The following is a 23,701-nucleotide window of genomic DNA, read 5'->3' on the forward strand; positions in this document are numbered from 1 at the left end:
TTTTTTTTTTTTTTTTTTTTTTTTTTTTTTTTTGTCTTTTGTCTTTTTTTCCGTGTCCGGCAACGGATCGCAACCCTCAGTGTTGCCCCCGTACCGGACCAGGGACCGGCAACGGGATCGCAAGCCTCGGTGTTGCTCCCGCGCCTCGCTCAGCCAGTGAGCAGGAACCGGTCTGCATGTGGGATCCGAACTCTCAGACAGGAGCGCCGCCGCGCTTCCCAAGCGGCGCACTATCCAGTGCGCCACCGGGCCGGCCCTGTATTGCTATCTTAACAATATTGAGTCATCTAATGCATGAACATGAGATGTCTTTCCATTTACTTAGGTCTTTTATCATTTCTTTCACTAATGTTTTATAGTTTTCAGTAAAATTCTATCACTTATTTTCTTAAATTATTCCTAGGTATTTTATTATTTTGGATGCTGATGGAATAGTTTTCTTAGTTTCCTTTTCAGAATTTTTGTTGCTGCAGTGTAGAAATGCAACAGATCTTTGTGTGTTAATCTTAATCTTATACACTGCAACTTTGCTTAATTCATTCATCAGCTATAGGAGGGTTTTTTTAATGGATTCTTTCAGATTTCTTATGTATAGAATCGTGTCTGTGAATAGAGATGATATGATTTTTTTTTTCCAATTTGGATACCTATTGTTTCTTCTTCTTGCCTAATGACTTTGGCTAGAATTTTCAATACAGTGTTGAATAGCACTGGTGAAAGCATGTCTCCTTGTGCTGATCATAGGGAGAAAACATTCAATCTTTTACCATTCAGTATGATGTTGTGGGTTTTCATAAATGCTCTTTATCATGTTTAGGAAGTTCCTTCCTATTCTAAGATTTCTGTATATTTTTATCATTAAAGTGAGTGGATTTTGTCAAATGCCTTTTCTGCATTATTGAGATGATGATGTGCTTTTTTTCTCCTTTTTCCTATTAATAGGGCATATTATGTGATCCATTTTATCATGTCAAACCATCTTTGCTTTTCTGAGATAAACCCCAGTTGGTTATGGTGTATAATCCTTTCACTATGCCTTTGGATTCACTTTGCTAGTATTTTGTTAAGTCTTTTTTTCATCAACATTTATAAAGTTTATTTGTCTGTAGTTTTCTTTTTCCTTCTGTGTTTCTGCCTGGCTTTGGTATCAGATAGTGCTGGCCTCTTAGAATGAATTAGGAAGTGTTCCTTCATCTTGGATTGGAAGAATCAATCAACATTATGAAAATGTCCATACTATCCAAAGCGATCTACAGATTCAGTGCAATCCCCATCAAAATACCAATGGCATTCTTCACAGAAATAGAAAAAAACAGTCCTAACATTCATATGAAACAACAAAAGACCCCAAATAGCAAAAACAATCCTGAGCAAAAAGAAAATAAAGCCAGAGGCATTACACTACCTGACTTCAAATTATGCTGCAATGCTACAGTAACCAGAACAGCATGGTACTAACATAAAAATAGATACTCGGACCAGTGGAACAAAATAGAGAACCCAGAAATCAACCCACAGACTTACAGCCAGCTGATATTTGACAAAGGCAACAAAAACATACACTGAAGAAAAGACTGCCTCTTCTTTTTTAATGTAGGCATTAATGGCTATAAGTTTTGGGATATAGTGTTTTTTCATTTTTATTCATCTAAGTATTTTGTAATTTTCTTAGTGATTTCTTATTTAATTGGTTGTATAAAAGTGTGTAGTTTAGGGGCCGGCCCGGTGGCGCACTGCTACAGTGCGCCGCTGAGGAGCGTGGTGGCGCTCCCGCCGAGGGTTCGGATCCCACATACAGACCGGTTCCTGCTCACTGGCTGAGCGAGGTGCGGGTGCAACACCGAGGGTTGCGATCCCGTTGCCGGTCCCGGTCCGGTACGGGCGCGACACTGAGGGTTGCGATCTGTTGCCAGACACGGAAAAAAGACAAAAAAAAAAAAAAAAAGTGTGTAGTTTAATTTCCACATATTTGTGAATTTTCTTTCTGTTATTATTTTCTAGATTTATCCACTGCGATCAAAGAAGATACTTTATATGATCGCAATCTTTTTAAATTGCTTAAGACTTGAGATTTAGCATTCTTTTAAACTGAAATTTAGCAGTCTCTGCCTTGATTAAGAACTATTCTGATTGCTATTAAGTTTTCTTATTAGATTCCAGAGTTCTGAAAAGAAGATTCTGTCATTTTTTGCTAGTGTGATGGTTTCTTCAGTGGAGGGACCAATTCTTGGTGCTCCCTATGTGGCCATTTCTGTGATGTCCTTCATGTCCCATGCTTATCTTATAGACATTTGTTATAGGGCTTCCTTCAGGAGACCTCCGTGCCAGCTCCAGCTTCTCAATTCTGAGCTAACTGCCTTTGCTCTCACTTCCCCAAGATAAATAACTATTTCCCCTGGAATGACTGACAACGAATGTGTTCTGAGCCTCCCAACACTGGTACAAGGTCCCAATAAATGTTGGATGAATGAAAGTTGCATGAGTGAATAAGTAAGAAATAAATTTAAGTTCTCATTAACATACTACAGTGCCCGTTTACAGATTTCGGGTTGTTAAAAAATTATAATTAAAATGACAATATGAAAACTACTTTAAATGTAACTTAACCATTCTTGAGGGCTTCAGAATCTGGTGATATATTAAGATCATGAGTGGAAACATCCGATCATTTAATATGACTGTATATTAAGAAAGTATTCGGGGGGCATCAACTTTTGCTCAAAAGCACATTCAGAATTAATTCAAGCTAAATAATGCACTTACTTACATTAACTTGTCTGTCATTTGGGAGCAGAAGACAGATATGTCAATTTGATTATTTTGGTTATATAATGTCCATCAAAACAAGCACTTGCTAGGTATATGCCCATTGTATATATATATAGATTTATAACTTTTGCATGTTTTCTTGCTGATTTAATATTTAAAAAAACAGTCTTATTTTACATTAGCCACTATTAGGAATTGCTAATGTGAGCACCAGTGCATGAATGTTGGTCCAGATACAGAAATCTTAGGTATATTAGAGACTTGAAATAATTTACTCTTACATGGCTGTGCCTTAAATCCCATTTATAAAACATAAGAATTATTTGCTATAACATTTTGACGTACATGGCTAGCCAAGTAGATAAGTCTTCATCTTATCTCCCAGTACAGCTTCATTAAGGATTTTTGTATTACTTGCTGTGTTTCAGTGTCCTGCACTTTAACCCTTAAAAAAAAAAAAGAAAAGAAAAAAAACATAAACAGCATCAACAAACCATGAGGTTTCAAAGTAAAAGTTCAGTGATTTTTGTTATTTTATTTATTTTCACTTATTTTATAAGGAATCTTGGTTATAAATTGTATTATTTCCTCATAGTTAGTAAACTATAATATCAACTGTAAAATAATAACTTCTCAGGCCAAACAGAATCAGAAGTTAAAAGAAGAACGAAGCTGAAGATACAAGGAACTCATATTGGAATCGTACCTGGCTGACCCACAAACTCGTGTTTCTCTTTCCAAGAGTGGGATGATGGAATAGCAACCATTGACTATTTTTGTTTTTTCCTCTAAATTCTCCCTAGAATATGTAAATTATTATTATTTGTTAAAATAAATTTTCTTTTGTATATTTAAGGGATACAATATAATGTTATAAGATACATGTATACACTAAAATGGTTATGTTAGTGGAAAGAATTAACATATTTATTATCTCACATCATTACCCAATTCCCCCCTACCCTCCCGCTTTAGCAGGTGTAGCTCTATTCACTTAGCAAAAATCCTGAATACAACACATATTAACTATAGTCCTCATGTTGCAGATCTTTTAACTTGTTCATCTTACATATTTGCTACTTTGCATCTTTTAACCTACATCTCTCTGTTTCCTTCCCCTCTACCCCCACACCTATTTCAACCCTGGTAATTGCCATTTTATTCCATCTCTATATATTTAACCTTTTTTTAGTTTTTGGATTCCATCTATAAGTGAGATTATGGAATATTTTTCTTTCTGTGTCTGGCTTATTTCACTTAAGCATAATGTCCTCCAGGTCTGTTCATGCTGTGGCAAATGGCAGGATCTCTTCCGTTTTAAAGCTGAATAATATTCCATTATATACATCACAGTTTCTTTAGCCATTCAACCATTTATGGACACCTAGATTGTTTCCATATCTTGGCTATAGTGAAAAATGCTGCAATGAACATGGGACTGCAGGTATCTTTACAAGATGGCAATTTCATTTCCTTTGAGTATGTACCAAGAAGAGAGATTGCTGGGTCATATGGTAGTTCTATTTTTAATTTCTCTATGAATCTACGTACTGTTCTCCATAATAGCTTCACCAATCTATGATCCCAGCAACAGTGTACAAGAACTCCCTCTTCTTCACAGCTTTGCCAGCACTTGTTATCTATTTTTTTTTATAATAGCCATCCTAACAAATGTGAGGTTGTATGTCATAGTGATTTTGATTTGCATTTTCTTGGTGATCAGCAAGGTTGAACACCTTTTCATCTACCTGTTGGCTATTTTTATGTCATCTTTGGAGCAATGTCTACTCAAGTCTTTGGCAAATAATTATTAATAGTGACAGACAACATGTAAAAGTTAGGTGAGAGCTCAGATAAGTGCAAAAAATGTATTGCTATCATCAGCTTATTCTTTTACCTAAGTGTATTTCCCACTCTACTTTGAATTCATAGAAAGCTACAGCTATATTTTTTTAAATAAAAATCTAAATTACCAACTAAAAAAGTAATTTCAGCATTTTATTTCTCAAGAGAGATTGTATTCTTTATTGCTGCTAAAATGACACAACTTCCTTTAGTAGAAAATTTTTTTTCTAATAGTCCACAAAATTTATAAATTTGTGATACTATAAGTTAGAGAGATTATTCTGTTTAAAATTTTAAGTGTGAGTTTTTAGAACTGCTTTATTTTGGTTTTCCTAAATACATAGACTTATCAAGTATTTCAGAGTATTTTTTTATGTTGTACATTTTCCAGAGACCAGCTGGTGAATGATTTGGTTTCTGATGTTCATCAGAATTCATTCAGCTAGAATACCAATATGAGTATTTTCCAGAGGAAACTCATGATAAAATTAAAAGTAGGTAATACACCTATTGGAATGGCTAAAAGAAAACATAGTGATAATATAAAATACTGGTAAAGATGAAGAAAAAACTGGAAATTTCACATATTGCTGGTGGAAATGTGAAATGGTATCGACACTCTGGAAAAACAGTATGGCAATTTCTTACCAAACTAAACATGACCTAACCATCTGGCCCATCAATTGCACTCTTCAGCATTTATCCCAGAGAAATGAAAAGTTACGTTTATGCAAAAATCTGTACATGAATGCTCATAGCATCTTTCTTCTTAATAGCCAACTACTAGAAACATCTCATTTACCCTTCAGTGGGCAAATAGTTGAACAGCTTCTGGTACATCCAAACAATGGAATACTATTGAGCAGTAAAAAGGAGCAAACTACAGTCACACACTGCTCAACAAAGGGGATGTGCTCTGAGAAATGTGTCATTAGGCAATTTCATCATTGTGAAAATATCACAGAGTGAACTTACACAAACCTAGATAGTACAGCCTACAACACTCCTTGACTGTATGGTATAGACCATGGCTCCTAGGCTACACACCTGTCCAACCTGTGTAGAATAATGTAGGTAATTTTAACACAATGGTATTTGTGTATCTAAACATATCTAAACATAGAAAGGGTACAGTAAAAATACAGTATAAAAAATTTTAAAAATGGTACACCTGTGTAGGGCACTGACCATGAATGGAGCTTGCAGGACTGGAAGTTGCTCTGGGTGAGTCAGTGAGTGAGTGGTCAGTGAATGTGAAAGCCTACATCATTACTGTACACTTCTGCAGAACACTGTACACTTAGGGTACAATAAATTTATTTTGAAAAAGTAATTGTGCTATGATGTTACAACAGTTACATAATTAGGCAATAGGAATTTTTCAACTTCACTATAATCTTATGGGTCCACTAATGCATGTTTTGTCATTGACCAAAACATTGTTATGCAGCTCTTTACTGTATCAAGACATATGATAACTTGGATGGACCTTAAGGTCATTATACTCATCTTTAAAAAAGTCACACTCAAAAGGTTGCATACTGTATGATTCCACCCACACACCATTCCTGAAATGACAAAATTATTGAGATAGAAAATAACTTAGTGATTGCCAAGTGACAGGATGGGGGAAGGGATGGAAGTAGCACAAGGGAGTTATTTTCTGACTATAGAACAGTTCTATATGTTGCTTGTGGTGGTGGTTAATCTATACATGGGATAAAATTGCATAGAACTCTGCACACACACACACACACACACACACAAATGAATGGATGTAGATTTGAAAACCATGACAACTGAATAAGGTCTATGGACCAGCTAACAGCAATGTGCTAGTGTCAGTTTCCTCATTTGACATTGTACTACAGCTACATAAGATGTCACCACTGAAGCAAGGTGAGTGAAGGGTACATAGGACTTTACTAATTTTTTCAACTCCTTTGAGTCTATATTAATTTTATAATAAAAAAGATTTTTAGAGAGTAGCTATATCACAATTATAAAACACTATTAAAAATAGAAATGTCCCTTCACACAATTGGCATTCAAAACAACCTTCTTTTCAGAGGCTTACTTTTAAGTTTTCAGTTTGAAGTGAAGATTTTATTAATTTTAATTCAAGCATGCAGTTGTGTCAGTTCAAAAAATATTGTTTGTGAACATGAAAGCTTCAGCCCTAATCCCCCACACTCCATTTTTTCTTCTTCAAATGCCCTTTATTTGACCAGGAAGGATGTCATTTCCAGAAGTACTCAGAGACCCATATTGAACTTGAACAACATTGTTCTTTTAGATTATTAAAGCTGTTCAATTTTCTCTGTTGGTTGCTATCCTGAGTTGGAGACTCTTCTGAAATGTCAGACTAAAAAAATTGTACTGGTTCCAACACAATAAAAAAAAGAAAGAAAGAAAAAAGAGCAGAGCTTTGGAATTAATAATGCAATCAATAGCCTTTGAAAACAGAGTTAAAAAGCAACAATTCAATGCTAACATGTATAAAACCATCTTGTTCCTTTTTTTCTTTGAATATCAATGTGGCCAAGAAATTGTAAAACACAATAGAGAATTTGATTCAAAAGCAATTAATGAGTACCTAAATCATAGTCGTAACACCTTATACGATGTGCATGTTGTGCAGAGTGGTGAAGGTTATAGTGACAAACGACACAGTCCATGCTGTCCAAGAGATTTCAAACTTGCATCCCCAATATTGACAAATGCTTCAGCTTTTATACTTAGACACTGAGTGTGAAGAAGCAAAGCATCATATAACACCAGTGGTGAGAAAACTAAAAATCCAACAGAGTCAAAGATGGAAACAGCTTAGTCAGCTTGAGAGAAAACAGGCTAGGTCTCTGGAGAAAAACATCAGGGTCAGGAGAGAAGTTTCAAGGCGACAGAAAATAAAATCCTGTGGCAAAGGCTGGTAAGACTGCAACCATGCCAAATAAGGAAATGTGTAAGACTCTAAAATTCCACATTAATACTGTATAGGGGGCCGGCCCGGTGGTGCACTGGATAAGTGCGCCGCTTGGGAAGCGCGGTGGCACTCCCGCCCGAGGGTTCGGATCCCACATGCAGACCGGTTCCCGCTCACTGGCTGAGCGAGGCAACGCCGAGGGTTGCGGTCCCGTTGCCAGTCCCTGGTCCGGTACGGGGGCAACACTGAGGGTTGCGATCCGTTGCCGGACACGGAAAAAGACAAAAGACAAAAAAAAAAAAAAAATACTGTATAGGGAACACAAAATTTGTGAAAGGTTTGGGATACATGTGGATAAAAGAAAACTTTAGGACATCGCTCCTAAATCCTGGGCAACATTTGGCATTGTCAACGAAATAGCCTATCTGGAGAAGTTAATGATGGCAATAATATGGCCTTAAATAAAAAGTCTCCAGACTCCTCACTTTTGTCCCCATGTTTTGTTTTTGTTTAGTTGTTAGAAAATAAGTTTTTGAATGAATGGGTACTAAATCATTCTCTAAATAATTTTATAATGAAAGGCCAATTATATTTCATTTCACTCATTTGACTGAGAGTACTTAATGCACTAACTTTCTATTTTTAACCATGTTCATTCTATTTTACTCAAGCCAATATTAAGTTATCAGGCAAAGGAAAAATCAAAAGGATATTACTTCGGAATAAAAAATGCAAGGATAGGGCCGGCCCGGTGGCGCACTGCTGTAGTGCGCCGCTTGGGAAGCGCGGCGGCGCTCCCGCCGAGGGTTCGGATCCCACATACAGACCGGTTCCCGCTCACTGGCTGAGTGAGGCACGGGAGCAACACTGAGGGTTGCAATCCCGTTGCCGGTCCCGGTCCGGTACGGGGGCGACACTGAGGGTTGCGATCCATTGCTGGACACGGAAAAAGACAAAAAGGAAAAAAAAATGCAAGGATATTACTTTGGCATAAAAAAATAAGGTGGGTTAATGGATGAATGGAAGGATGGGTGGCTATGTGAAAACTAAATGTAGGAAAATGTAAATTGTACATTCTGGGAGTAGGAATATGACTATTCACTATAAAAGTTGTTTAACTTTTCTGTATGTTTGAAAATTTTCATGAAATTTTGGAAAGAGAATGCAAAAAACTCAAAAGGACAGCTAGAAATTTTGGTGCCTACATAAATAAAATAAATGGCTTTCTTTCCTGAAATAATATGTTAGGGTCTTTGTCAGTGTACAGTGTAAAATGAAATTGTTACAGAAACCAAGGCCTTGTATTAAAAATCTCAAGTGTGGTTTCTACATAGAGGATAGGATGACGGGGAATAGCTCTACAAGGTGGGGAAGGGGGTCTTCAGAAAGTTCACAGAAAGATTCACATTATCTTTTAACTCCATTTTTTGACTAGCTTTTTGAAGTACTCCTCATAATTATAGGAAGCATCCACTTATGTGGAAATACTTATTGTCTCGCCATCACTTTGGTATTATGCTTTGTCAGTATCTGAATATTCTTGCTGGGGAGCTGTGACTTGTGGAACCAGGTCTGTGTGATAAGACCACAACTCTCAGATCTAGAACACAAGTACAGCAACATACAGTTACTTGACTTACGTATCAGAATTATATAAACCACCAAATAAATATGACAATAATTTTTACAACTAGTTATGAAAAAGAGTTTTGTTTTTCTATTGTTGGTCCATACTGTTTTAAATATTCCTTTCCTCTTGAAGTTAAGTTAGAATTTTCACTGAGTGTAAAAAGGTTCTCATTGTTTAGGAATTGATTATTTGAGGAGCATCGCTTTTCTTATTCATGGCAAATAGCACTTCATTGGAAGTTGATTAGTAGTTCCTCTGAACTACTGCAAGGATTTCTGCTCACGTTCAACACTGAGTCCTTTTTCCCCGAATTTTCCAGAACTGCGAAGCTGTAAATGCCTGAAGATGGTTCCTTGGCAGTTTCATTGCATATAAGCTGGCCTGGATCTCAGAAATCCCAGACAAGTTGATATTGATCCTTTAAAAAAAGTTATGTACAAAGGAAGTATAACTGCCAACCTCCTTAGAAACACGGTCAGATAACCAGTTGGAAAACTGTCTAAAGGTGTCACATTAAACTTTAATAATACCTACATTTTTACAGGGCTTTTAACTTTGCAAATTGCTTTCACATGCATTATCTCACTTCATGTTCTATAGCAATGAAACAGTGTCTAGGTTTTAGGGCTGAATTACCATGACATAGATATCAAAATGTTGACAGGGACATTTCAAAAGAATAGCTTATTACTAAGCCGAGCAGAAGTATTTAACAGGAACAAGAATGACAAAGGGTTAAGATTCTCAGAGTTCCTCTTCCCTCTGCTCTACTGCTTGAGGTTTATCAGAGCTATTTCACCTTTTTTTTTAATTTCCTGAATTTGGGGGAGGTGGGGGTTGTTTCTGTTTATTTTTGCTTCATCTCCCTCAAGTTAGGATATTCTGAAACATATTTGACTGATTATTCCAGAAATCAAAAACCTTTTTTTGTTGTTTTTTTTATTTTAATTTATCAGTATACAATGTAGTTGATTTTTGTGTCCCTTTACCAATTCCTCCTTTTCCCTCCTTCCTTCCCCATCAACTTTATATCTCTTCACTTGTCTTAACAAGTTCAAGGAATTGTTGTGATTGTTTAAATTTTAGCTTATACACAGTAATTGTACATACGTATGAGGAACAATCTGATGTTTTGTTATCTTTTTTTAAAAAAAGAGAACATTCCTTTTTTTTTTTTTCCTGCCCTTCATCCTTCTTATTTCTGATTTTTTTTCTTCTGTTCAATAAATCTGCAGGTGAGCCCGACCCCAGGGTGCATCCGTGCTCTCATGAAGATGCTGTACTGCCCGTACTGCCGAGGCCTTCCCACTGTGAGACCCTGCAACAACTACTGCCTCAATGTCATGAAGGGCTGCCTGGCCAATCAGGCTGACCTCGACACGGAGTGGAATCTGTTCATAGGTAAGAAGCATTTACACAGATCTGAGAACAGAGACATGACACTAGCACGTGTTTATGATGTTTAGTGGGAAGGTAGAAGTTAGGATAACTTGCAGAGATTAGGGGGATTTAAAAAACAACTTTTAGCAAATTATAAGCATTATTTTGCATTTTTCTTTTTTTATGCTAAAAAATAAGACTTCCTTGTATACGGTATGGGGCAGTCCTGTGAAAGATTGTACATGCCAGCTGTATTGAATTAGCTGATCTTTCTGATGAAGATCAAAGTAATCTTGTTGAATTTCAGTGAGCTCTTGTGAGAAAGGAAAAGTTAGAAAAGGATCTTGTAAAAAAAAAGAAAAGAAAAGAAACTCTACACTACTGTCTCTCTTTTATTTGTTTATCTCAACATAGTCATGGATATTAGTAAACAGCTCCTTCCTCAAACATCTAGGATGAAAATAGCTCAATATTTCAGCTAAATATGCAAGTTTTCTATTTCATTTTGTGGAAGGGAAGGCATCAAGCACACAAGCATGAAACAGCCTTCCAGTCTTTAGAAGGCAGGCAGATGGGAGCTGGGGAAGAGGCAGGGGAGGTCTGTGAATCATGGCTCTGTTCTTGGATTGCAGAAATCATTTGGGGGGTTGCACTGCCCAAAGATATTTCCCAAATAGCTATCCAAGGATAAAAGGACAAATTTTATAGGCAGGCTTCTCCCAGGAAAATACACAGGCCTTGAAAGAGTAAATGTGTTTTCTCCCCCTCTGTCAAATGGCCTTCAAATAAAAGTACTTTCAAATGCATTTACTGCAATTACATAGGGACAGACAGAGTGGTGGAAATAGCAGTGGCATTTGTCAGCCTCAGAGGGCCTTCATCATTTATGCAAACTGCTAAACCAGGACGCACAAGTAACGTTCTGACATCTACGATTTGGGTAGGAAAGGAAAAAGATCTAAGATGTGTTAGAATTCAGAGAAACCTAAACTCACCCTGCAAAGATATGTTTAGGTTACAGGCATTTGGCTTTTGGCAATGAAACCGATTGGCTAATTCACTATTTTGCTTAGGAAGATCAGAGAAAATGGTTTTGAAGTTAAAAAGAAGACTTTCAGAGTGAGCAGATTCAAACAGAAGTCATCTAACAATCTCAGAATCATTTCAGAAAGATTAAAATGAAGAGATGTTCTCTCTCCCTTTGCTGGAAGGACAAAATCTGTTTGTATGATCTTGAGTTACATCATTTGAAAAAGGAAGACGTTAAAAGTTAGTCATTAAGGTATCCTTCTAATTCAAAAATGACATGATTCTTTGTTAAGATTTTTGGGATTTTGCTAAGATTTTGGAGGATGGTATAAATAAAAAATAAGAATAAACTTGATCTTCTAACATATGAGATTTAGATTACTTTTGGCAAAGATAAGATGCCCAAACAATGCTAATAATAAGGTCCTCTCATCAAGAAATCTAAAAAGATTTGCATATTTTAAAATCAGATTAAACCTCAAAGTGTCACTTGTAGTGATCCAGATCATTCACACTTTTTTGGTTGAAATTGTGGTGATTCCTGGCACAGTTCAACTGTCTTTGGTCAGTCAGCAAGTTATTGATGCAAGTGGATATGTGGATTTTGTTACATAGAGCAGGACACGATCAAGAATGATAATATAATATTTTTAACTTGTAAGAGCAACAATGACTTCCTAATTGGCTTTTTTTCTTCAGTGTTTGCTGACTGTTTTAACATTAAACAACTCCATATACTTTCAGTTAATCTGGTTTCATAGATGCCAATTTGATATGAAATTGAATGTCTGCAAAATCATTTGACTTAAAAACTAAAATTTGGACCCACTGTGTGTTGGATGTACTCTTATGAAAAGTGACCTGGTGGTTAGTCCTACACAAACGTATTTCTTACCCTTTCTTCCCCTATCTCTGATTTAATTAGTCCTAGAGGTTGCCAAGAAAAATTCTTCCTGTTGTTTTTCTCTTGATTTTGCTACAGCATTGAGAATTAACTACCAACACAGACTTCTGGAGCAAAATATGTTCTTGCTAATACTTGCCTGGGTGTGAAGTGTTAGTTTACAAATTTGTTACATAGATTAGTCAAATGTGCCAACTTATTTTCCACATAGATATATCCAAGGTGACAGTGTTATAGTATTCATGAATGCAACAGTAAAGATCAGCAAGCAAGCTGGTAATCCAACAAAAATCATATTTAATAGCCCTCTCTCTTGTTAGCACCTGCCTCCCATCACTCTTGGGCTCCTAACGTCTCTTCAGCAAACCCTTTTCTCCCATTGCTGTCAATCGCGTGTGTCATCTCTGCCTGCTACATTAACATCCCCGTTTATACATTTTACAGACTTTTCTTTAACTATTATGTGCTCACCTAGAATATTAACAGTAGCATGCAGTCAACCATCAATAAAAACAAGAGTCAAATTGGTTACATATTTTCACGATTTTACAATGCCACAAATTAATTGAAAGTGATTAACATCTGCTTATAATACAGCCAGTGTCTGGACCATGTCAAAAGAAAGGTAGTTCATCTATAAAGTGAAAAGTGTTCAAGTAATACCCACTGGCATCCCATCCACTTCTGAAGCTCTGTAGATTTTTTTTCTAATCTATGAAAAAATCAGTAGTCTATTTAGGATGAATTTTCATAGTCCTCCTCCAGGATGTTTAACTCTGCCCTGCATAGACAGAGGTGGTGCTCAAAAGATTCTTAGCCAGTAACTATCATATGAAAAAAGAAGAATTCCATTTTTTACTTAAAGAACTTGTTTTTTTGAAAAGTTGCTGACAACTTCAAAGAAGATGCTACTAGACCCATTTTAGAGTACTCGAAAAGCCTCAGCTCACCTCTGGCATACCCCTTCACTATTTTTTAGTAGCTTGTGGAGCTCCCCAGCACAAAGTGTAGCCTAACTTTCACTTGTATCAAAATGAATGGGTGTACTACATAGCACCCCTGAGCTAGGCAGGACCGGAAGGAAAATGGTTTTAGCCTGTTCTCACATTTAGAAACTATGCCAAAGGAGAAAAACCTAATTTGAGGCATTGACTGTATCTGCTCAGGCAGGCATTTATTCCAGGTGTTGCTGTATATTCATGCACAGCTTATCCCAGCCTAGCTTTTGAATGCTGCCTAAATGCAAAATGGTTTTCCTGAAAATGTTTACATTACATTAAAATTTCCTAGAGGGAAACAGTTTGTGGGAAGAACTCGCTTCAGTAATATCCTGTGGTTATTTTGAGTGTTTGGCATTGACACCGACACTCCACACAAAAGCATTGTTCTATTTGACAAGAGGCCACGTTGCCAATTACACCTAGTTCACGAACACAAAAGTCAAGGCTGAAATTACATCTATATAGCCACCATAAATCTTGCATCTTCTTTAAAATCGAGGATGTGTGGGGCAGGCTCTTCTAAACATCTGGCACCTTCTAAGATTTTATAGACTATGAGAACCAGAGAGAGATTTTACAAAGAGGTTGCTGGTGTGGGAAGGCAAAGGTCGGTGAAACAATAGACAGAGATTTTATTTTATTCTGTACTACTTTTTATCACTTAAATGTTATAGGATGCTTCTCAACAGCAAGTATAAAAGTAAGACCTTAAGGTGTTTTTGTCCCAATTATGTAACCTAACTTTTTAGGCTATCCCAGTTAGTAAGACACTAATAATCTTAACGTATTAATTTAGCTCACTATGTCGAGGAAGCTTGACACATGCATTTTTTGCCATCAGGGAATTTATTGTAGTTACATTAATTACAATAAACCATGATCATGTGTTCAGATAATGGAAGCACAGGATGCTAAGTGTCTACTCAGCCAGGGGACTTAACCTAGTCTGGGGGATCAGGAAGCCCTATCTTGGTAAGTATAGAATAAAATAGTAAATAAGATTGTATTGAATCAGTACTGTCAAACATAATTGATGTTGAATAAACCACAGGATATGTAACTGTTACAACTTATCCCCCAGATAGTTTCAAGTTCCCATGACAATTTCAATAGGTCCAGCATGTTGCGTCAGTGGTTCTTAAATGCTCATTTGTTTTATTTTTAACATTTTCTATTACCAAGTCCCATCCCACCACCACTGCTGCCATTGATAAACTGATAAAATTTGGAGAATTTGGGTTATTTTTCATCAAGAAAAGACTGTGCTCCCTGACGTATAGATGCCCTCCAATGGGAGGAAAAAGCCAACAGAGCAGCTTGTATATTTTATTTAGGGCTTGGGCCCTCATAGACAAGACAAATCAGTGGTATCAAACTTCTGGGCTTTCTTTTTCCTTTCAAAATACCCAATTAGTAAGTCTCCAGTCCAAAGACAGAAAACTAGCATGAAGGTATCAGAGATGAAACCCAAGGTGGGCACTCCATCTGTGCAAGGTCAAGAGACCCTGCAGTGGGTGCTGTTCATTCATTGCTTCATTTATGGATTAATCTGCTGGCTGGTTAGCTCAGTTGGTTAGAGCACAGCCTTATAACAACAGGATCATGGGTTCAGATGACCATAATGGCCAGCCACCAAAAAAATAAATAAATAAACAAGACACGTTTATTCATTAATCCAACACGTGTTTACCGAGTGCCTACTATGGACTTTGCTTTGGTTTAAGCATGGGATACAGCAGAGGACAGATAAGGCCTCTGCCTGCTGAGAACAGTACTCAATATATGTTCTTTGAACGGAATAAATGGAAACAACTAGACAGAGAAAAGGAAGGGAATATACTAACAGGTTATTCTATTTTACTTTGTAAGTCTACTCTTTTAATGGAAGTATGACTTATTCAGCCATTTAAAAATCACATATCCCTGTTGTTAATGGACCCTATGAGTACAGGGAAGGGAGAAACAAATCAGATAATGAACCTGGTTCTTTCATTGCGACAGCTGCTATCAAGTTGTAAATTAGAGCCAGCCACAAGGAAGCAGTGTTAGGTCAGTCAAATGACTAGTGTCATGTAATAAATGGCTACTTTGGTGCACAAATGACTTTCTTAGAACCTACAGGAGTTGTTAATCCTCAGGGTAATTCATGTATTCACAAGTCGTATTTGGAGAAAATGTTGCTAGATAAGACTTAATTGAAATTAGAAAACAAACATTTATTTCTTGTAAATAAACTTAGGTTTTCTTTTATAAAATGTGCAGGACTGTGTGATGTTGCATTTCAAAAAAATATAAAATAAACACGAGGAAATGTTTCAAGCATTTGTATAAGATACGCCTCTTTCAAAGACTTTCTCAAGCATGAAATTCTATAATATATATCTGATAAGGAAATATTTATTTACAAAGAATTTGTAGTAAGTGTGATATGACTCTGGCTAATATATCCTGAAATACCACACTGCAAAATCCTCTAGACCCTAAACATAGAAAATTATTTCCTTTAGATCAAAGAAAGAGAAAAATTTAAGAATTGTATTTAGCAGCAAGCTTTCAAGGCTTCTTCCTCTTGGCTTTATGTAATACAAGAACCTTTTCAATATCTCTTAAGTTGAGAAGCAAAAGACAAAGCAATTATTTTAAAATCTGGTCTCACTGCTAGCCAGAGAACTAGCTTTTGCCCTTGTGCATCCTTAAAAGTACCAGGAAAGATTTTTTTAAGAAACAAAATACACTGTTTTCTATCAGCTGAACTCTAAACCACCAACTTTCTGCTGTCCTTTCAGAGTCATTGATTCCATATTTCTCATTTCTTGTGGGCATTTATCATACATTGTGTTCTCTCTGTAATGCTGGCAGAATGCATAAGAAGTACTAACTACTTGCTGAAAAAAAGAAAGAAAACAGTTGGCTTCCACCCAACAGCCTTTCACTGGCTACATTTGCTATCAATTACCTATGTTTAGAAAATGGTTTACTCTGCACTCTGCATATGTGAAAGTATTTTTATGTGGTACCATGGGGTTAATGCCTCTAGGGTGGGATAATGTATGGGACTATTCAGCAGACAGAGAGGCAGGCATTTCTTAACCTCAGAACCCTTATTAATGCTGGTCTTGAAGCAACAACTTAAGGGATTCACAGGACTGCAGTTTCTCTTCTGAATCAAGCAATTTCCTCATGGATCAAAGCATCACACCTAAAATCGCTTGATGTACTAGACAAGTAGTCATTCTAGGGGTTGTGTATATATTTCCTTTGCCCTCAGTCCCAACTGCTGTTTATTTATTTCCAGTTCCTACATTCTCACCTTATACATACTCAACTATACAATTTATAATTGTAATTGCTCCATTTCCGATTTACTGATTACTACACATATGATATTCTAAACTAAATTTTCATGGTAGTATTTATGGTACAATATAATATGATACCAACCTGTGGCCTGAAATAAGGTATACTTACTTTTGCAAGTATACCATTCATTAGGATACAAGATGTTTCATTTGCAATAGGAAGTTCACTGAAATACAAACAACGGAAGGACTTAGTTTACCAAAAGAAAGCACAGCACATCAAAATGATTCAGGGTAGCTAGGGAGTGCTTTTGTATTTGGAATTTGGCATTTTGATTTTAATTTACACTTGAATTTCAGTGTTTTCTATAGCTAGTTTAATTTGATGTTTCCATAAACAGGTACCTTTTTTTTAGTAATTGACATTTGGTTTTAATAACATGTTATAGTTTTCACTGTCATATTTTCAAGTTCAAGCTATAACTCAAGATGTCTGGCATTTGCATGCCATGAGAAAATATTTCATGAATCTAGAGAATGGAATGAAATAGATTCCAAAAGGCCCAGTAACCCAGGCCAAAATCAAAAACTATAAACACTAGCCCAATGACATTCTCAGCAATTCCAATTTCAGGAGATAAGAAGAACATGTGGTAGAAGAAATTGTTACGTTGTAGAAACTAGAAAATAAGAAACATAAATAGAGCTAAGTGGATAGTTAAAGAAAACAAACCATACAGCTATTCACAAATAGAAATTTATAACAAGTCCCACAGCCATCATAACCAAAAAGTCCTTCATGTGGTGACCAATTTAATAGATTAAAAGGGAGGTAGGGTTACCTCCAGAGGCATTTAGATCACTCTAAAAGTCCCGATTAGCAGCTAAAATAAAAATCCTTATTTTAATCCAAATAATAAATCCTTGTGTGGTGTTGCAACACTTTATTAAAATATCTTAATTATAGTAGTGTTAAATTATAGTCCTTAAACTTCTTTTCCCACAAACATAATATTTACATTAATTTACATATAAATGCGTACATATACACAGAGAGATAGCCTAGTTGCTCTAAAAACTCCTTTAATTCATAATTATCTCAAGAGTAGAACTGCTGATCATGTCTTTAGGTGTGAGTCATTTTTGAAAAGAGTTTTCATTTTTCTCAGGCTTGTTTAATAATTATAAAAAGACTTTTTCAGAATCTTATTCTCTTCATCTTGTTGTCTTTGTGACTTGCTTATTATGAACAACCTTCCAAGGAGCCAGGTGTGGAAACCAGGTTAAAACAGATGTCCCCAGTGAATTATTTTGATGGTAAAAGGCATTTGTTACTCTGAAGGGATATAAATGTTCATAGGAGTGATTTAAACTTTTGAGAACCTTCATGGTATATGAAAACTTTGAGCTTGTAACTCATTTAAAAATATTGTGTCTATAGACACTTGGTCAGATAGCCAGGAGAGAATTTAAATTAAAATAGTGCATGAAATATGCCTTGTCCTTCAAATAACATCTTAGATGTAAATCCTACATGAAAAAGATACATCCTCAATTTTTGCTTTGCATGGATTTAAATAATTTGCTACGCTAAGAGTTTTCTTTATTATAACCTCTGAAGAAGGGAAAATTAGAAAGAGAAATGAAAAATGAGTAGTTGAATATATGGCATTACCCCAAGCAGGAATATATCTGTATGCATCTCACTTTTATTCTTTAAGGGGCAGGCATCTTCTAGAGGGAAAACACTGATAATTAAATGCCAAATAATCTTGTCAATATTCACCACTAAAACCTCAGCGCTCAGGAAATTAGCTGATTTAATGAGAGACCGAAGAATTATATTGGGCAGAATGAATGAGTCAGTGGATGTGATGGAGTTTTGGAAGTAACAATGGCCGCCCGTTCAATTGCCAGAGCTGATATGGTTTTCGGACTGGCTGAATTGGGCAGTGACCCCTGTCCTACCTCTCCAGTAATTTTACTCCTGCTCAAAGAGGTCAGTTCTCTCTAAAGAAGCAGGATCATTTTTCTCTAACAGAGCTGACTTCAGGAGAGAGAGTATTCCCCCAAATCTACCACAATCGCTGGTGAGGGCTGTTTGTACGTCACTTGTGCATGTGTCTCCTGGTTCTCTAAATTAAATGCCTTTGATTACTGTCAGATCAGTTCCCTGTCTTTAAAACAGTTTAGTATTCCAAACTCTTCTGAGTTGAAATAGTCAACAGATATGTCTTCTGTAGTCTAAAACCTGGTGGTATGATCCAACCAGATGAGAAAACTAAAATCACCAATAGTCCTAAGAGAGTTAACCAGGAATAATTCTACCAAAACCAATACACAGTGCACTTGTAGGATGTGGCTATGAACAGAAGCTGAATTCTAAAAGGTGACTCTACAAAGCAAAACACGTATGTCCCTTTATTAGCCAGCCTTGCAGTATTTTCAATGGAATCCATGTGGCTGAATTTAAAATATTGCGCAAGTTCCTGGTGACCCAATTTAACACATGCCTGATATTAAACTTCACTGATTGAAGATCCAGATATGTGCTTCCCTAGTCTGTCCATGAGAAAATGTCTAAATGTGTCTTGCTACTCACTTGCAGCTGCTAAGTATCCAAGTTCTAAAACTGGGAGAGAATGGTAAGAAACTTTACTCTATTTCTACTGTTCTGAGTCTCACTTAAAGAACATTAAAGAAATAGCAAAATTAGCAAATATTTATTGGTTGCATACTTTATACCAAGCAATACTGTAATTAATTTACACTTTTAATCTTTACAACAACCCTAACAAGTAGTCAACATTATGATCTCTATTTTACAGATGGGAAAACTGAGACCAGAGAAGTTATGTGACCTGTCCAAGGTCATACAACTTGTAAGTTGCAATGCCGGGATTTGGCTTCAGAGTCTGGATCCTTAATTACCTCACCAGTTGACCCCTACTAAGTGTTTAGGAAATAACTCTTAGTCTCTGGCTACATGTATAGATAGGATAAATAGAGGGAAATTGAGGATTTGGTATTGACAGTCCTGTCCAGTAGAATTTTCTGTGAGGATGGAAATGTTCTGTGTCTGTCCTGTACAGTACAGTAGCCACTAGACACATCTGGCTGTTGAGCACTTGAAATATGTCTAGTGAGACTGATCAATGAAATTCCTTATTTTGTTTAATTTTAATTAACATATATTTAGTCACATATGTGGCTGTCAAGCACTTAAAATGTGACTAGTGTGTCTGAGGATGTAAATTTTTATTTTATTTATTTTTTGTTATTTTTCCAGCTTCACTGAAACATAATTGAAAAATAAAAATTGTATGCATTTAAGGTGCAGAATATGATGACTTGGTATACATATGCATTATGAAATGATTACCACAGTCAAGATATTTTTAATTAATTGAAATTTCAGTCACCATATGTAGCTAGTGGCTACTCTATTAGACACTACAGGCTTATATCATTAAAGGACCTATCAATTGCATGACATGTCTCAACATCTGAGTATGTCTGATATGTCTGCTCTCTTCAAAAAAAAAATTATTAATTTTTTTTTGGTGTTTAGATCTAGACTATGCACATACATAGCAGACACAAAAGAAATAAAAACCATACAATCTAGTCCTGAGACCTGAGAAATTCTAATTTTCCAATGAGGTGAGATGTGTGCTATCAAAGTGGAGTTGGTTTAGTGGAGAAGATGTGGTTAAGAGGACCAGTCCTTGGGTCACTGCGTGTGTTTGAATCCTGACTCCACCACTTGTCGTCTATGTGTCTTGGACAACATTATTTAACCTTCATCAATCTCAGTTTTCTCATCAATAACCTGGAGATAATAGTAACTACCTCTTAGCATGGTGAGGGTTAAGTTAGATAATGCATGCAGATCACCAAGGGATCAGACACGTCCACAGCAGTCATACTGAGGGCAGAAACAACGTAATCTCTGAACAGATGAATCACCTGTGAAGGTTTGAACAGAAAATAGAAATGAGAAAGTAGAAAGCGACACAGTAGACAAACAGGTAGGAAAGCATCAATACAAACCACAGTGACAACAAGGGCAAGCTGAAAGCCCAAGGAGAATGGTCAGACGATAGTTAAGCAGTAAGAATTGCAGGGACAAGATTAGAAGGGCACTTCCTCTTGCGGGCTACTTTTATTCCTATTTCTGGATTTGCATTAGTTCCTGGAGGGGGCAGAACCCATCCGGGCAAAGATGGCCTTGCCTCTGCTCATGTGAATAGGTGCTGTGTGGGGACACCAGGATGGGGAAACCGTGATGGAAAGGTAAAAGTAAGTGTGATGTGCTTAGGAGCTTGTGAGGAATCCAGCCAAGCTGAAATAGACGTACTTGCTGAGATCGGTCAGGATTGGACTGTTGAAGCTTTGAAAGTCAGGCCAAATACTTGACTTTCTCTTGTCTTATGGTCAATGACAAGTCACAGGGCTTTTTTTTGTGTGTGTGTGACCGGTAAGGGGATCGCAACCCTTGGCTTGGTGTCGTCCACACCGCGCTCAGCCAGTGAGCTCACCAGCCATCCACAGGGCTTTTTTTAATCCAGAGAATGGCAGGATCTGAGAAGTCATCTGGCAGCTAGTAAAGGACAGATTCAGAAGAATGAGACTAGGGATAGTGAGACTAGATAAGTCACCTAAGCATGGTGTGAGAAGAGAAAGGAAGACAGTAGTAATGGTAGAGTCGAAAGTAACAATTTATAAGACTCCATGTCTAAATATAGGCGACTAAAATGTAGAGGAAAGAAGTACATCAGATACGATTGAGATAAGCACCCAAGAGAAAGACAATGTTGTCAGCAAATAGAGAGATTAGTTTGGAAAATGGCAAACATGAATTTCTTCAATCTCTTTAGGGTTTGTTGGATTTGAGAAATAGTGGAGCCAAACACGAAAACATCCAATTGGATGTTGAAAATATGGTAGGATTCTATGTTCCTGGAACAAGAGCAGGGATGCCAGGAACCTTTGGAGGGATTTTCAAAGCCCAAATGGCTCTGTGGCCAACTTTCCTAATCAATTCTGTGCCCAGAATCCTCCCTCCTGGACTGCATATTCCTTCCATGTGAGATTAGGCTGTCTTTACCCCTATATGTTAGACATTTAACAGCCTGCTCATCAGTATGTGCTCTCAGAATGAGCCTATATCTATACTCCCCAACCTCTTTAATTAAGTGCAGCTGAAATGTCAACTGTGCAAATATGAGAATACTTAACATAATGATTCAACAGAGACATGGTTGATTGCCCGCCAAAATTTATTTTCTCAGACCCAGGAACCCCTTAATGGTCATATTTATCGTACACATTGACATTTTATAATTGCAGACAATCCAAGAGGAAATTTATTTTCTATTGGTTTTGGCTTATGTGATCCTCAATGCATGAAATCTAGGATTACTTTGTTCATTTCTGGACATTTCCAAGTTCTGAATTTCAAGTTGAGGCATGAAATTTGTTAATTTTACATACAACTTCCCCCAAGGGCATTCATTTCCTTCACTGGCAAACATGCCACATATCAGAAAACAGCCCCTGGGCCGGCCCTGTGGCTCACTCAGGAGAGTGCGGCACTGATAGCACCAAGGCTGCAGATTCTGATCCTATATAGGGATGGCCAGTGCGCTCACTGACTGAGTGTGGTGCAGACCACACCATGCCAAGGGTTGTGATCCCCTTACTGGTCAAAAAAAAAAAAAAAAGAAAAGAAAAGAAAAAGAAAACAGTCCCTTACTTCATTGCATGTTCTGTGGCAAGATTGCCAACAATGAAAACTCAACATGGAAGGACCAATGTAATCTATTCATTGGTTTCCGGATGTTGAGTCCCCCAAGGAACAGCACAAATATACACAATGCAGCTTTTGCAATGCAACATTTGAAGGAGCAGTGAGATTTTTTTTAAATCCCTTATTGCCAAGTTACTGATTTCAGAATGCCCTAGAGTATAAATTATTTCTCCAAAACTCTGTAGTGACTTTCGTCAAACACATTCTGCTTAGCCCATTAAAGGGGAAAACCATGAAATATTATTTGATTTGTAACCCAAGAAAATGCCCTAAAACCACCTGTCCCTGTTTGGAAAGCTGCCAGAACAAAGTGAGAGGAAAGGTCGAGCCTGAGAACAATAATTTGAGGTTGCAGCATGTGGCTCAGATCAAAGGTTGGGCCTGTGGGCTGCATTCAGTCTTCCAGTCTCTTCATGAGGATTTTTGGGTTTGAAAACACATGGGAGTCTTGGGTTTTGAAAAAAATTTTCAAGTAGTTTAACAATGGCCATGCAACGTTTAAAAAAATCTGACAGTGAATTGTGTTGAATTGCGTTTCCTTTGAATTCATTTGGAGAAGCTAGTTTCAGGATACATTTAATTTCCATGTGGAATTGGTAGATATTAAAATCCCTTTCTCCTGAGTGCCTCAGGATTAAAAAAAAATCACTTTAATTCTGTTCTGCTATACATCGATTCCTATCGATTTTGATCTGTGAGCACTGGGTATCAGATGGTTTCTGTTCATCACAAACCTGTTAAATCAACCTTTAAAATGTAAGACAAGAAAAGTTCAATTTAGAGTTACATCCGGGCATTTTTAAGATGCAGAAATTAATAGTTTGGAAATGCAAAATGATAAAGCATAAGCCTCATTTGACAAATCAATTAGAACATGAAAATCAAATTCTTTAATTTGAAACTTCTTAATCTAGCAGAATAGCAGTCACTTGAGGTTTACAATGGCAGTTTAGAAAAGTATCTGTGATCCTTCCTGATATATCTATATCCATTTATTTTGGGAAATCACAGTAATCTGCACTAATTGAGAGAAGGACACAGACATAAAATTATCACCTTTTAGAAGCCATTAGAAGACTTATTTTTACATTTAAACTTGACTTTTTATT

At 36.7% G+C, this 23,701-nt stretch overlaps 1 protein-coding gene across 1 annotated transcript in view; it reads left to right on the forward strand.

Annotated features, from left to right (window-relative positions):
• The window catches only part of GPC6 (glypican 6), a 962,025-nt gene that overhangs the window by 610,010 nt on the left and 328,314 nt on the right, over positions 1-23,701 (forward strand). The window contains exon 6 of the mRNA XM_008571554.1: positions 10,403-10,568. Within this exon, the coding sequence (XP_008569776.1) occupies positions 10,403-10,568 (166 nt within the window). The remainder of the gene's footprint in view (positions 1-10,402; positions 10,569-23,701) is intronic.

This window comes from Galeopterus variegatus, unplaced genomic scaffold (assembly GCF_000696425.1).
Source record: "Galeopterus variegatus unplaced genomic scaffold, G_variegatus-3.0.2 Scaffold42, whole genome shotgun sequence".
NCBI classification, from domain to species: Eukaryota; Metazoa; Chordata; class Mammalia; order Dermoptera; family Cynocephalidae; genus Galeopterus; species Galeopterus variegatus.